Source organism: Ceratotherium simum, chromosome 12 (genome assembly GCF_057802395.1).
Source record: "Ceratotherium simum simum isolate JZ-2026a chromosome 12, ASM5780239v1, whole genome shotgun sequence".
Classification (NCBI taxonomy): domain Eukaryota; kingdom Metazoa; phylum Chordata; class Mammalia; order Perissodactyla; family Rhinocerotidae; genus Ceratotherium; species Ceratotherium simum.
This window is the reverse complement of record NC_141911.1, coordinates 23,845,396-23,861,982: the sequence shown is the minus strand read 5'-3', so window position 1 is coordinate 23,861,982 and position 16,587 is coordinate 23,845,396. Positions and strand designations below refer to the sequence as shown.

At 33.5% G+C, this 16,587-nt stretch overlaps 1 protein-coding gene across 1 annotated transcript in view; it reads right to left on the bottom strand.

Moving 5' to 3' along the window:
• Positions 1-2,594: 2,594 nt before the first annotated feature.
• The window catches only part of NAF1 (nuclear assembly factor 1 ribonucleoprotein), a 44,221-nt gene continuing 30,228 nt past the window's right edge, over positions 2,595-16,587 (bottom strand). The window contains exons 5-8 of the mRNA XM_004442241.3: positions 15,302-15,462; positions 12,264-12,315; positions 8,681-8,783; positions 2,595-3,476 (exon numbers count right to left, since the gene is read on the bottom strand). Of these exons, the coding sequence (XP_004442298.2) occupies positions 3,016-3,476; positions 8,681-8,783; positions 12,264-12,315; positions 15,302-15,462 (777 nt within the window). The 3' untranslated portion in view covers positions 2,595-3,015. The remainder of the gene's footprint in view (positions 3,477-8,680; positions 8,784-12,263; positions 12,316-15,301; positions 15,463-16,587) is intronic.

Genomic DNA, 16,587 nt, shown 5'->3' with positions numbered 1-16,587 from the left:
AGATTCCCTCTCTCCCCAAATCACATGATTGTTATCTTAAGAAATCGTCCTTACAAAGGACACTAAGATTTTTAGCACCTGGGAATTTAAAATACCACTTATTTATTAAATAATTTAAAATTATAATAGAATAGAACTCAGATTCTACTCATCTCTAATTCATCATATGTCCTGAATTTTTTAATGTGCTTAGTATTCACCAACTCTAAGCGACCAACAAAAAAAGTAGCACTAAAGTAGTGGGAGTGGAGGGTAGAAGGTAATAAATCTGAATGTGGTGGGAAGAGTGGGAGAGAGCATTCTATGCTCATTGTCGCCCCAAAATACTAGAGACCTCTGCACACAGGGCCCCTGCCATTGCTTATTACTTTCATCGCCCCTATGTCCAATTAGTATTGGTAATTAGGGACTACTAATAATTTAGCTACACAGAAGAGATGGATACATTTTGGTATTGAACTTTATGACTTAACTACATGGCTTTTAAAAAATGTTCTTTGGTAAATTCTAAAATTGCACTATTCCAGATCTCCACTCGACAGTCTCAACCCAGTTCTTTCAATACCTATTTCTAATAAGTGCACAAGTCATCCCATTATCATGCACCTCACTATCTTTTCTGTAAAAGAAGAGTTATTCACCTTAATAAAACAAATGTATTAGCTTAGGCAATAATTTTAATTTGACCACATTTACAACTACATATATACAAAGGTATTATCCACATCCAATCATGTCTATGCCAATCGACTTTACCACAGGAAAAGGCTAACATAAAGAATTCTCTATTTGAGGTGAGAAACTGTGTAGTAGAACATTGTATTTATCTTGATAGCAGCTGGCAGTTTAAAGATCTAGGCCACACAATTTTAAAAGCAGCACTGTAAGATTACGATGTGGATGATGAAAATTGTAATATTTCTCTTCTAAATAAATTTAAAGAGACAATGGGCTCCTCCTCTTAATAGATATAATTAGCAAAATACAGCTCTGAGAACCAAGTGAGATACTACAGATACATTCTAAGTACCTATGGTTTTATTTCTCTCTTCTTCCCTGTCAACCCGCACATCCTCATCACTACTCCGAACAGTACTTCCTGAAGTTTCAGAGTAAATGGCAAGGAGTTGTGGTAGCATATTTACCCTGAAATCTATACAGACTAACAATAAATCCTGAAATTAATCACCCAGCAGTACTTGTTAAAAATAGTTTCCTAGATTTCACCTCAGATCTACTGAATTTGAATCTGGAGCTAAAGTCCATGAATGTGCATTTTTAAGAAGCTATCTAAAGCTTAGGTGATTATTATAGGTGATTTCTAGGCACCTTGAAGTTCAAAAACCCTGAATTAAGCGTGAGGAGGAAAGCAAATTAGACCTAAGTGTTTAAGGTAGCAACTTAATTGAAAGCAGATATCAAATGGTATCAATAGCTCTACGTTTCTTCAGATAGTCAATATCTGTCAGATACCAGTACTTGAGGAAAAGAGGTTCAAAGATTTTTTAAATGCCATGGTGATTATAATGGCTTATTGATTTATCATAACTGGATGGTAATATCTTACTCTTCCCATTCTTATAGAAAAGTATTACTTTATTTTAGTGCTTCTAGATATAATCTTATTTAACTCTGACAATATTCTATCAACCAGAAAAAGACTGCCATAATCTATGAAGGTAAATCCTAAAGAGAAGCTGCAAAAACATTTCAAGAAAGAACAATAAAGAAAGTACAATACATGATAAAGTCAATGTATACCAAAGCAAGAGCTTCTCAATTTGTGCCCCAGAAACCATGCAAAAAGTCTCCTCAGCCCATGGGGAGGTAGGGGGAGCCTGGGTGCAACCAGAGTCCATGGGCTTTTGATGAATGGCCTCTAGATTACCCCAATGTGCATACAAATATTATTTTCTAAGAACGTCAAGGAATGAAAGATTAGGAAGCACCAATTTAGTAGAAAGTGCTGATCTGAGAATCATGAAAATTAGGTTTAACTCTTTGCCATCTCACTGAGGGACCTTAGTTAAGTTACTTAACCTCTTTGGAACCCTTAGTTAGGCTCCTCCTTATTTATTAAATGAGGACTAGTTTGGACTACTTCTAAGGCCTCTTCTATTTCTAAAATTCTGTAATTTTCCTTACATTTAATTTCACAATGTAAAATAATACTCACTGGTCATTTAATTAAAAATTCTAAATTAAGTCAGTCATTCAATATTTATTAAGTAACTAACCTTTGCCAGGCATGTGAGAATCTAGGAAACAGATATGGAAGACATAGTCTCCTAATGTGGGGTTAAATACATTTTATTGTGAATAAATAACACCTTTAATTGCAAATAATCCTTGTGCCCCTTTAAGTGGTTAAGTAGTAAAGTCTACTGAATAGTGCCCAAATAATGGAAATCTGCATAAATAATAAAAAGCCTGCCTAATTAATAAATGTGCATAATTAATATTAACTGTAATTATAGTCATAGCTTCTAATAATACGTAAAACTTTCTTTCTCAGTACACTTGTTTAAAAGAAAATTAGGACATTTAAATTTACCGATAAATTGCATTTACAATCAAAATCAATTTCCAAAGTATAAGTTTATAAAAATAGTTTATTTTAAAGACTCTCAGTAGGACTTCAAGATCTTATTTCAGACATACCAAGAAGACAATGTGTTCAGTATATTCTAATCCATGATGAAAGTTGCTCCAGATCTATTATTAGACCTACATGTATTGTTTAACTGGGCAGGGATGGGGAAAGCATGGTTTTGAAGCTTTAATTAAATATTACATAATAGAATCCCTCCCAAAGAATTTGAAGTGAAATTTTCATATGGATACAATTTCACAAAGGTTACAAATACATATATCAACTTACAATTGAACGAATCATTTAGTATTTTACAATGTTTTAAAAATCTAGCTCCATAATTCCTTTCTTTTTTTAAAAAAAATCCTTCTCATATAATATAAAAAGTCCACATTTCTCTGGAAATGCATACATTCGTTCACCTAATAGTAAGGTCCAAAATGAGAAGAACTACTCTCTCCAGAAGAGGGGGGCGGAGGCAGGGGTGGAGGGGGAGGAGGTGGAGGTATGGAGTATGGTAAGGGAAGTAACGGATGAGGCGCCATGCCAGGTGCAGCCCAACCCATGTTTCCAGATGCAGGTGGTGGAGGTGGTGGTGGAGGAGGAGGGAGTGAAAAATTATGCATGTCAAACACTGGAGGAGGAAAGGGATACTGCGGCATGATGGGATTATCTTGTCTCTGAGGTGGAAATCCCGAAGTCTCCTGAGGGACCATATGTTCTGAGTTATAAAACTGTGGAGGTGGGAGCCTGCCATGGCCAGGTCGAGGATATCTACCCCGGGAAAATCCTCGTGTGAATTCTCTGTTGCGATATCCTTTTGAATGCTCTGAAGAAGAGCTATGAGCATTCCAATTCTGATGTATTTCTGCAAAATCTTCACCTGTAAGTGGGGAAAAAAGCATAAAAATAAAATTAAAAGTAATTTTAACACATCAAAAAACACTGTTTAAAATTTCAATATTGTCTTTTCATTAATTTCCAGTATATCTTACAGTAGTCAAAAAAGTATAAGGCTTAATTTAAATGAATCCAAAAGGCCAGAGGAACAGGAAAGGGAAAGCCTAGCAAAATAGAAAACTTTTAGACAATAACCAGTCGACTCCAGCCAAACACCAGAGAGAAAACTGGACACCATCCCCAACAACATTCTCAAAGGCTGAGTGGGGAGCCTAGACTTCCACCCTTGAAAGGCTTAAATGAGATGCCCTGACCCTCCCACCTGGGTGGCATCAGAGCAGGTTGAGCAGGGAGCCAGTCACAAGGCCTCCCTGCAGTGATAGTGGAGATCACAGGGGTATCTGACTTCTACCACCACCAGCAGTAACACAGTGTTCCTCCATCTCCTACACTGGAGTGGCGCCAGGGAAGACCTAGAAGAAGAGTCAGGACTTTCATCACCGCCCAGTGGTAATGAGAACAGCCCCCACTGGTGTCAGGCGACCAGTAATGAGGCACTCTTAACCCCACCGGGCACAAGAGGAGGCCTACCCTTGCCCAGCAGTAACAAGGCACCCCTGGCCTAGGTGTCAAGAGAGGCTGAGAAGAAAACCTGGACTTCTATCCCCACCTGGTAGCAATAGTAATAAGGTGACACCTTCCTTCCTTTTCCTGCTAGAGCTGTTTTAAAAAGAAAAAAACAAAACTGCTAAAACAGAAGATTTAACTAAGATTTAGAGTCTCATAACACAATACCCAATATGTCCAGGTTTCAAGTAAAAATCACTCACCATACTGAGAACCAAGATTTCAAACTCAATAGAAAAGTAAAACTAATCAAGGCCAATATCAAGATGACAAAGATGTTAGAATTATCTGAGTAATATGTTAAAACAGTCACCACATAAATGCTTCAACAAGAAATTATAAACACACTGAAACAAATAAAAATAAAGTCTCAGCAAAAAAAAGAAGATCTGAAGAAACAAACAGAAATTTTAGAAATGAAAATTCAATAATGGAAATAAAAAACTCAATGGAGGGCTCAACAGCAGAATGGAGGGAACAGAGGAAAGAACAGGGAACTGAAAGATAGAACAATGGAAAATACCCAGTCTGAAGAGCAGAAAAAAAATATGCTCAAAAAATACTCAAAACACTACAGATAAACCAAAATGGAATTCTAAAAAATGTTATAGTAACCACAGGCAGGCTGAGAAAAGAAAATAGAGAAATGAAAACCAGATAGAATAAACAGAAAAGACTTAAGCCCTAACATATCTCAATAAGTACATTAAATATAAATGGTCTAAATACACCAATTAAAACAGAGATTGGCAGAGTGGATTAGAAAACATAACCCAACTATATGTCTACAAGAAACTCATTTCAAATGATATAATCAGGTTGCAAGTAAAAGGATGGAAAAAGATACAATATACAAACATTAATTAAAAGAAAGAAGGAGTAGCTACATTAATATCCAATAAAGTAGGCTTCAGAGCATAGAAAATTACCAGAGAAAAAGAGAGACATTTTATAATGATAAAAAGGTTATCTACCAAGATATAGTAATCCTAAATGTGCATGCACCAACCACACTCCCTCTCTCAACAACTGATAGAATAACTAGACAGAAAATCTCCAAGGATACAGAAGAACTTAACAACATCATCAACTAACAGAATCTAACTGACGTTTACAGAACATTCTATACCACATTACAGCAAAATACACATTGTTTTCAAGTGCCCACAGAACATACACCAAGATAAACCTTATCCTGGCCTATAAAACAAACTTCAAAAAAAAGGAAAAAAAAATGGAAATCATACAGAGTATGTTCCCCACCCAGAATGGAATCAAACTAGAAATCAATAACAGAAAAATCTCCAAGCACTTGGAAACTAAATAGTACTCTTCTAAATAATCCATTGGTCAAAGAGGAAGTCTCGAGGGAAATAAAAAAAAATATATATATATACACATATTCATATATATATATATATGAAGCTGAATAAAAATATACAACATACCAACATCTGTGGAACTAATTTAAGCAGTAAAGTCTCAAATAACTAATCTAAGCTCTCACCCTCAAGAACCTAGAAAAAAGAGATCAAAATAAACCCAAAGCAAGCAGTAGGAAGAAAATGAAAAGAACAGAAAAAACGAAACTGAAAACAGAAAATCAATGACACAAAGAACTGGTTCTTTGAAAAGACCAATAAAATTGCTAATCCTCCAGGCAAGACTGACAACGAAATAGAGAGAAGACACAAATTACCAATATCAGGAAAGATATCAAAAGGATAATAAGCAATACTGTGAACATCTCTACACACATAAATTTGACAAATCAGATGAAATGGACCAATTCTTTGAAAAGCACAAACTATTATAATCCATTCAATGTGAAATAGACATCCCTATAAAGGAAAATGAATTTGTAATGAAAAGCCTCTCAAAAAGAAATGTCCAGGCTGAGATGGTTTCACTGGAGACTTTTAGCAAACATTTAAAGAAGAATTAATATCAATTCTACACAATCTCTTCAAGAAAATACAAAAAATTCCCAACTCATTTTATGAAGCTAGTATTACCCTGACATCAAAACTAGGTGAAGATGCTTAAAATAAATAAATAAATAAAAGAAAGATAACTATAGACCAATAATATCCTTCATGAACATAGATGCAGAAATTCTTCTCAAAATATGAGCAATAGAATTCAACAATATATATAAAGAATTACACATTATGACCACCTCTGGTTTATTCCAGAGATTTAAGGCTGGTTCAATATTCTAAAACCAATGTCATCTACCTTATTAATAAGCTAATGAAAAGTTATGGGTTCTTATCAACCAAGGTAGAAAAAGTAATTGTCAAAATTTAATACTCATTCACGATTTTTTAAAAAAGCTCAGAAAAACAGGAATAGATGCAAACTTCCTCAACTTGATAATCTACAAAAACCCTATATCTAGTATTATACTTAATGATGAAAGACTGAATGTTTCCTCCCATGATCAAGAACAAAGCACATTTATACAACATAGTGACAGAAGTTATAGCTAGTAAAAGTTAAGAAAAGAAGACAAAAAAGCAAAATTGAGAAAAAATTAATAATACCGTCCCTATTTCCAATTGACATTAATTGGTTACACAGAAAATCTCAAGAAAAAAACTCCTAGAACTAGTGAGTTCAACAAGGTCACAAGAATACAAGCTAAACATACAAACATTAATTCTATTTCCATATTTTAGCAATGAACATACGGACATCAGAATTAAAAACGCGACATTATGTACAATGATTCAAAAAAATGAAATACTTGGGTGTATATCTAACAAAAAATATCTACAAGACTTGTATTCTGAAAACTACAAAATGCTGCTGAAAGAAATCAAAGATCTAAGTTAATGGAGATGTATACCATGTTTGTGGAATGGAAGACTCAATATAGTTAAGATGTCAATTCTCTCCAAACCAATATCCAGGTTTAACAAAACTCCTATCAAAATACCAGCAAGACTTTTTGTCAACATAGAGATTATTCTAAAATTCATATGGAAAAACAAAGGAACTAGAAGAGCTTAAAATAATTTTCAAAACTTTTAGAAAAAAAAAATAAGAGAAAATCTTTGGGATATAGGTCTAGGCAAGAAATTCTCAGACTCCATGCAAGGAAAACTGATAAACTGGGCTTCATCAAAATTAAAAACTTTTGTTCTGCAAATAGACCTCTTAAGAGAATGAAAACACAAGCTACAGACTAGAAGAAATTATGTACAACCTCTCGTAATGCAAGAGTAAAAAAAAAGAAATACAATTAGAAAATCGGCAAAAGACATGGACAAATATATCACTGATGAGGACATACTGATAGCAAATGAGCACATGGAAAGATGTTCAATGTCATTAGCCATTAGAAAAATGCAAGTTAAAATCACAGTTAGATACCACTACACACCTATCAGAATGGCTGAAATAAAAAATAGTGAAAACACCAAATGCTAGTGAGAACACAGAGAAACTGAGTCACTTATACATTGGTGATATGAATGTAAAGTGGTACGGCCACACTGAAAAACAGGATAGCAGTTTCTTAAGAAATTAAACATACAACTATAATATAATCCAGCAATTGCACTCTTGAACATTTATCCCATAGAAATGAAAATTTGTCTTCACACAGAAACCTGTACACAAATGTATAAAGCAACTTAATTCATATAACCAAACACTGTTAACAACCCAGATGTCCTTCAATGCATGAATAGGTAACCTGTGGTATATTCACACCACGGACTAATACTTTGGAACAAAAAGAAACACACTTGACACACACAACAATCTGGATGAATTTCTAGAAAATCATGCTCAGTGGCAAAGCCAATCCCTAATGGTAACATACTGTATGACTTCATTTATATAACCATTCTTGACATGACAAAATATATTACAGAAATGGAGAACAGATTAGTGGTTGCCAGGAGTTAAGGAGGAGGTGGGAGGGAGGAAGTGGGAGTGACTATAAAAAGGCAACATGAGGGATCATCTTCTGTGATGGAAATGTTCTGTATCTTGATTCTATCAATGTCAATATCCTGGCTGTGATATTGTACTGTATAGTTTTGCAAGATGTCACCACTGCAGGAAACTGGGTAATGAGCACACAAGATCTCTCTGTATTATTTCTTATCACTGCATGTGAATCTACAAAAAGTTTAATTTTAAAAAAGGACAAAGAAAACAGGAAAGGTATAATAAAAGGGAATGCACGTTGAAAAATAAAATACCTTGATTTGAGTATTAAGTACCGTATCACTTAATTATAAACATGGAAGCAAATACGTTTCTTAAGAAAAAAGCACAAATGATAAGCACAAATGACTCAAACAATATTTAATTTGCCTTTTATCCCTAAAAGCCATTTTCACACGCTTAAGCTTGAAAAACTACCACTGAATATTCCTTCTGACTCTCTCCCACCACATTCCATGCTATGTAATGCCTCCAACGCTAGCTGGATGCCAGGAGGAAAAAAGAGAACCTGGACGTTTCCTTCAGTTTCATTACTGATGAACTTATATAAATGTAAATAAAGACTTTAAAAAATTACTATATATTGCATTTACTCACCTGATTCACTAAATTCAGATTTGAATTTTTTCCTGCCTTGAATCTGAGATTTTTTCCTCTGTTTGGCTTCTTTTTCCTTTTCATCATCACTGAAATCTAAGGCCTTGTGGGAAAAAAAAATTACAGATTTATGTCACATGGATTTACCAATTCAATGGTACATACCTGGAAGTGAGGAAAATAAGCCTATTATTTAATACTGACCCTGAAAGAAAATTACTCTTTTCAATACTTAATATTTTCCAGTATATTCGAATTAACTACATATGATAGAAAAATATTTTTTGATAAATGCCTAATGACTCTTAATTAACACAGGCCAATAATCAAGATGGGAACTCAAGGCTTTTTTTTTTTTTTTAATTCCTAGAAAGTTTCAGATAGGTAACTTTAAAATGCCCGTCTTGAACAACCTTCAGATATGGGTAATCCCTAGCTAGAAGTCTGACTTCTAAGTCAAGATGCATCATACTGCCAGCTGCCAAATGATGCTAAAGGAGTAGTTAGGAATAAGCAAATATCATAAATTATCAGATCTAATAGAAAACTAGAAGAGAATGTTATACCTTTCATTCATTCAAAAATTTACACAGACCCATTATATGCCAGGCACTGTTCTAAACACTTAACAGATATGAATTCTTTTAATAATATAATGTCAGGTATAGTAAGGGCTATAAATAATAAGGCAAAGTAAAGGTGGAGAAAATCACTAGGGATGCTATTTATATAGGACAGCAGGAAAAGGTTTTCATAAGCAGATACATGCATGACCCAACTTGCAAGGGGAAATTATTTTCAATTACAAGAGGGAAAAGTCAGATGTACTAAGAATTGAGCTTCACTGTTATAGCCCACCAAAAAAACAAGACTTACGAGCTATTCATATATATTACGACTTCTATGATTTCTTAGAATTCAGGAATTTTTTGTTGTTAGTGCCACTGAGTCGATTCCAACTCCTAGTGACCCTGTATCCAGCAGAGCAGAACCTTGCCCGATCTTTCTCATTTTCCAGCACTGTATCAGACAACACTCTGCTCCTATTTATAAGGTTTTCATGGCCAATTTTTTTCGGCAGTGGGTGGCCAGGTCCTTCTTCCTAGGCTGTCTTAGTCTGGAAGCTCCACTAAAACCTGTCTACCATGGGTGACCCTGCTGGTATTTGAAATACTGGTGGCATAGCTTTCAGCATCACAGCAACATGCAGCTGCCACAGTATCACAACTGATTGGTGGTGTGGTTCCATGACCTGGAAACGAACCTAGGCTACGGTGGTAAAAGCGCCACATCCTAACAGCTAGAGCACGAGGGCTGGTTCTCAGGCACTTTATTATTCTATTAATGTCAGAAAATATAATATATGTTTTATGAAAAAATATGAAAGCAGGCTCATTGTGCATGCATGTGTGCACATTTAAAAGAAGGGAAAAAGGTATACAAAAAGTCTTTGTATGGGATTTTCAGTAGACTTGCTGAAATATATTCTAGATCAAATATTCCATCAACCAAGAGTCCATACACCTCACAATCTAGAACCAAATTCAAAAACATCAACTAATTTTAGTACCTTCAAGTACATGTCTTTTATTACTAATCTTAATGCACTAAGGTTTTTAAGCTCATGTTAAATCTGATATCTGCCAGACACTAGAAAGTATTAGGATCAGATAGAAAACATTCCTTTCTCTGAAAATATTCAGTCAAATATTAAAATAGATGAATAAAACCAATGAACTTAGTGCAAAGAAAGAAAAAAAGGGCAAGGAAGACTTCCTGGCATGGGTAACTCAAGGAAAATCTGTAATGATTAGCAGTGAAAACAAGGGAAAGAAAATGTTCAAGGAGTGGGAATATGTGCAGAGGCACAGCATGTTCAAGAAATGAAAATGGTTCTGTGAGGCAAAGTGAAAGCTTATATAGCGAAATCAGAGACAATAAATCGGAGAATAAAGAACCTTATTGTGCTATTTTAAATAACTGGGCATCATCCTAAGAGCAGCAGGGAGGTATTAAAGGATTTTAATTGGCAGTACTTTATTTTAGAGAGACTACTTTGGCCATATTTTGCTATCACCTCCTAAAATCATAGAAAAATACACATTTTTCTTGTATACAAATTAATTTAAATTTGCAATCATTAAACACATGTATTCAACCAGAAATGCTAGAAACACATAGGAAGATGAAGAACATGCATTCCCCATAAGTAATTTTTAGCTCCTTTAAGCAAGCCCATTTCCCATTTTCACAGTATGATTTTTTTTTAAAGTTTAAACCCTATAATTCCAAATTCTAATCTATGATTAATACCAGGCAATAATTCTATACTACAATATTTCATCATAATAAAATAAACTTTAGAATCTCAGAGTTTTCCATATTATGGAAATGAGAGACATTCAACAACTGCTTAGAAAAAAACAAACCCCATGAAGTATGCTGAGATTTAATTTTTATAATTAACCGAATCAAGCCAATTTTTATAAACAATTAACATTACCATAACTAGCAACTTCAATGCTTAGGTCTGAAACAACAGGAATGTACTGGAATATTTGCATTTCACAAGAATATGTTTCCAGACCTTTGTGAATTCTCGAATACTTTAGAAACATAATTTCAGTAATAAGATTCCCTAAACATAACTAAGAACATTAAGTGAATCTTCAGGCACAACTAGAAAACATAATCCCATGGCAATGTGGGTACTAAACGAGGATCCCTCACTGGTTAAGTGACTCTCTGAGTGGGCATTCCCTGATTCATGCCTCAGCAAAATTAGAAATCAACATAGAAAATGAATCTTCAGCATTGCTTGAGAACATCTAACACATCTATTTTTGCTTTTATATTGTATAAATTCATACTATTTTCAAGAAATGTATACACTCATAATTTGTATTTCAATAACTTAAAAAAAAAAGAAAATATGCTTAAACATCTCCAGGGGAAGTTAAATCAAAAATAAACCAAATTATTTATTTAACACTTAGGTATTAACAGGAATAATACAGATTATTCCTGACTATTCATATCTCTAGAAAGACTGTATATCAAGCTACTTTGGGACAAAAAACTAGTCTTGCTGACATGGATTCAAGAAAGAAAATCAAGAACTCTCTTTTTAGGAAGGTAATCATATTGTAAAAAATGGAGAGGTGGGTAGATTCTAGTGATTTTGAATCTCCAAAAGAAGGGCAGCTTATTAAAAGCACCATTAATAAATGTCTTCATGTTCCACATGAACTTAACTAAAGTGAAGAACAAAATTTTTAAAAATAATGACAATTCTGCCTTTACCAGGTATCAATGAAATTGATTAAAAAAAATAGGAAATTACAAAGAAAATGATAAGCTGATAATTACTGAAATGTGACAAAATATTCTTTTTCTAAAATGATCAACCAAAACCTCTTATCAAGAGGTATAAAACAGTCACCTGGGAGCGGGAGAGTGCATGGACTTGCAGAAGGCAGGGTGACTGCCGTGCAACAATAGGGACCTCCGTAAGGTCAAGAATGATGAATTTTTAAGTCCTGCCTTACTTTCTAAAACATTGTGTAAAAATATTTATACTTACATCTGGTGGTGGTTCCTGATCATTCTTCCATGATGCATCTGATCCCCTATCCCTAGAAAGAGAAAACAAAAAATCAAAGAAGTACTTATTAAGATTCTGTTAAGTGCTTATAACTTAACAGTATGGAAAATAATAAAGTGGAAGACATGAGCTCAACCCTCAATTTTGCAACAGACATGAAAATAAGAGCAAAAAATAAAGGGCCATTTATATGTCCTTTACGTTATTTCAGAAGACGTGAGAAGCTCATAAGAAAAACACAACATTTGGACATACATAAATATTAGGACTGGAATCAGAATGAGAAGCCAAGGCCGTGGTGTGCAGGGGGAAGTGGTTTTGCAGTTCATAAGCATCGTCAAATGCTATGACTTTGATTGACACTTTCCTGATACCTGAGCTCAGTCCATAAAGTTTACTTCAATAAATACTTATTCTACATCAACTATAGGTCAGACACTGTTCCAGGCACTAAGGACACAAAAACGAATATGACGCATTCCCTGTCTAAGATTTTATAGGTTTAATGGTAGAGATAAAAACACGAAATTCTATTTCCTTGATTTACCTGAGGAATAGCAACGATACTCCATGAGTAACCAAGGCTAATTCAACAGTGATTCTTAAAGCAGAGAGGGTAAAATAAAGGCTATCTAGTTTGGGGGGGAGGAGGAGCTTGGAAGATTCTAAAAGACAGTATAATCACAAACATTAATTACTTTTAGTGGAAAGTTTTATACTCTGTGACCAACAAAAATACGTATATCTACTATGAGGATGATTATAATTTCTGAAAGCTCATTTTTAATCTTTATTTTTTTAATCTTTTTGATTTCATAGTTTGACAATGTCTTGTTCAATTACATTAAAATATTGCAAAGTATTAAGAGTAGATGTCCTCACTGTTTTAAACTAGATCTCAAAAATAAATGAGATTCTTAGGAAAATTCACTGAAATCATTAATCTATTAATCCATAAAAATCCATTTACAGATGTCAGTGGGCTGGCACAATATGAAAATCATTAAGTTTGCTCTAAAATTTTGATTCAGAACTTTTGACATTGTGTATGAGGCATTATCAGTGATTTTTCCACCACTTAAAAAAAGCTTTTACTCGTTAATTACCATCTTACGCCTATGAATTGAACACAGCTCCAGTACTTCTCTTTGCATATATGCCATCTCATGGCCTGCAGTGCCCTTAGCCTGGAGTTTAAAGACAGAAATGGGAAGAGTTCCCCAACTAGCAGTGCATTTACCAGGAAAAATCAAAATCTACTAAGGAAAAGATCAAGCAACATTTCAAAAAGCACTTCTAACAAGAGAGTAAGTTCATGGGAGGCTAAGATTAAAATAGCCTTACTAGAGGCGGGTAAGCCGGAGAGAAGCTGAACTCCTCCACCTCAAAGGCAAAGTACTCCACTGAGTCCCCATGACGCACACCAAAATGCAGTCTAGAATGGAAGAGGCTTTGTCAAGTGGGGCTTCTGCAGGGTAGGCCTAATTTTCCAATTCTTTAGTTTATTGTTATTTCTTTCCAGGACAAAATTCTTGTTCTTGCAAATCAAGAACAAAGACTGCTCCCACTATATAAAATCCATTTAATAAGTATCTTCAGAAAACTTTTCAGTTTATCTGTTTTAAGCTAAAATATTTTGTTAAAAGCTAAATATATGGCACAGCCACAGCAACAACCTAATATTCACAGCAGAATGAAATGTTAATTATTTAAGTCATCACTTAAATCACTTTTAAAACATACTAAAACCTTTACGACTTTACCATCTATTTAATTCCCCTTTTTTATCAGTGGACCTTATGCAGCCTGAAGAATAACTCAGGCAAAATGTTCCATCAGATAATTATGGGAATCTTTAAAGATGAATTTAATCAATGATCAGAAACAAAATTTTCATCTATGAAACAATAAATGAAATTCAGAAACTTGATTTAATATGTAAGGGGTATAGAGACCTCCTTAACGCCATGTAACTAAGACTAGTACTTTTGATGTAGCACCAAGGCTACTCACTGACTGAAGTTCCTTAGTATTTCCTGCAAAAACCACATCCTTAGTGCTTCACCCATATTTCAAATTTCCAACTAAAAGAGAGCTAGACCTAAAAGGGACTTGTGTGTCAAACTAAGTGCTAAGTCTTTTTGGATTCAAGATCCTCTCCCTCCCCTAATCTTTCGAGGTCTTTTCTTCCACTGTTAATTTGACAATATTTTTTTAGTGGCTCATAAGCATTGCATATTTCCAAAGCACTCAACTTATTTTTATAGAAAAAACTACTCTACTTGAACTATATGTCATTGGTTTATATAAAAATTAAATTAATTATAATAATAAGTTTGATATAAACAGTTCTACAGCTAACTCTTGGTAACACAATTAACACACGAAAAATATACAATTAACCAGTGAGAGCAGAAATATTACCACCCACATGCCACAGGCATCATTTAGCATATTTACAGACAAAATGAAGAGCACTGGTTTGTAAGTTAAGTCAACCCTATTTATCACAGCTTGATATATAACTTTTCAGGGACATATTTTAGTTATCTCTTCCATAAATTCACAATTTATACACAATCTAAAATTTACTCATTTTCTTTTTCTTGAGAATTACGAAGTTTTATTAAATAGTTAAGCTTGTGACTGTAATCCACAGAAAATTTTATTTAAATTGGAAAAGAACTTTTTTTTAAATGGTAATATTAATACTGAGGGAGTATATATATAAAAGAAAGTATATAATGGAAAAAACAATGAATTAGAATTCAGAAAATTTATATGGCCCAAATGTATTCCTACTAGTTGATCACGTCATTTTGGCCAAAGGATATAAATGATCTCTACCTGTAAAATCTGATAAATTGAAACTTTCAGAGATGTTATTAGGAAGATAAATGAACTCTTTGGAAGATAGATACCATTTAACTATAAGAAACTACCATGACTGAGAACTATTCCTAAAATATAAACATTAGATAAGCAAACAACAGCTAACACGTCAATAAAGTACTTACTGTTTCAGTTTTTCTGTGAAGATATATTGAGTGAAGTCTTTCATTGATGGAGCAAAATACATAGTATCCTTTATTTTAATACCTTTACTCTCAATGTGCTCTGAAGAATTAAACCGTAACACATAAAACGGATGTGCAACAGGTCCAAATATCTCAAATATCTATAAAATAGAAGAAACATAAAGGCCTCCTTTAACATATAAAATGACTCAAAAGTTAGTAATATTTAAAAAAAAACACTGATAATTGTTATAACAAGGCAATTCTGTCAATGTCAGAACAATAAAATTTAAGTCATTTTTGCATACCCATGAAGTTTCCATAGTTTGATTATAAATGCATTAGCTTACTCCAGATTTCTTTTTTATGAATTTAAAACCAGTGTAACAAGTTTTCTCTTGCTAAATTCAAATCATTTTGGTGGTACCAAGTAGATACAAATTACGAATTTTGGGTTTTATCATTGCTCATCTAAGTTGTAAGGTATGAAGAAAAGAATTACAACTGGTAACTTCTGAGAAATAAAATGTCGTCTGTCAACTGGGATCTTATGACCCAAAACTTAAAAACAAACCTCTGCTTCAAGAGGTATTCAATCACTTCTGCTGTTTCCATATAGTGGTTATCATTTTTATAAAATTAAACCACAATGTTTTCTAATTCAAAAAGTAGTAAAAGTAGATTTGAACTTGAAGTTGCTTATTTCTCAAAAACCAAAGATGCTATACAGCCTTTAACTTTTATGTAAAGGAACTGCTTTTAGCACAGACACAATTTATTTCTGAAAATGTTTTATGAATGATGAAAGGGAAGTCTCTTGTTTTTAAATTCTTCTCAAAATACCTGAATTTTTAAAAACAATGTTTCTGATAATAAATATATGTATATTACAGAAACTAGACCATGACCAATGTCAGTATAGATTTTTCCAGTCTTTTTTCTATTAATAATTTTTTTCTTTTGAGACTATACTGTAGTTTTATATACTGCTCTCTTTTAATACCTAAAGTAGCATTAAATTTTTCCATGTTATAAATATTCTTAATAAGTATAATTTCTGTGGCTATATAACACTCTTTTATAGATCTAGCACAATTTATTTAACTTGTCTTCTACTACAGGACATTTAGGAAGCTTCCAATTTGTTCAGTATAATAAATGATGCCATGATGAACATCGTTATATGTAAATTTCTGTACTTTAGATTTCCTGAGAATTGATTTGTAAAGGATGGAATTATTGGAACCAAGAGTATGATTATTATTAAAACTTTTGACGTAAATTAC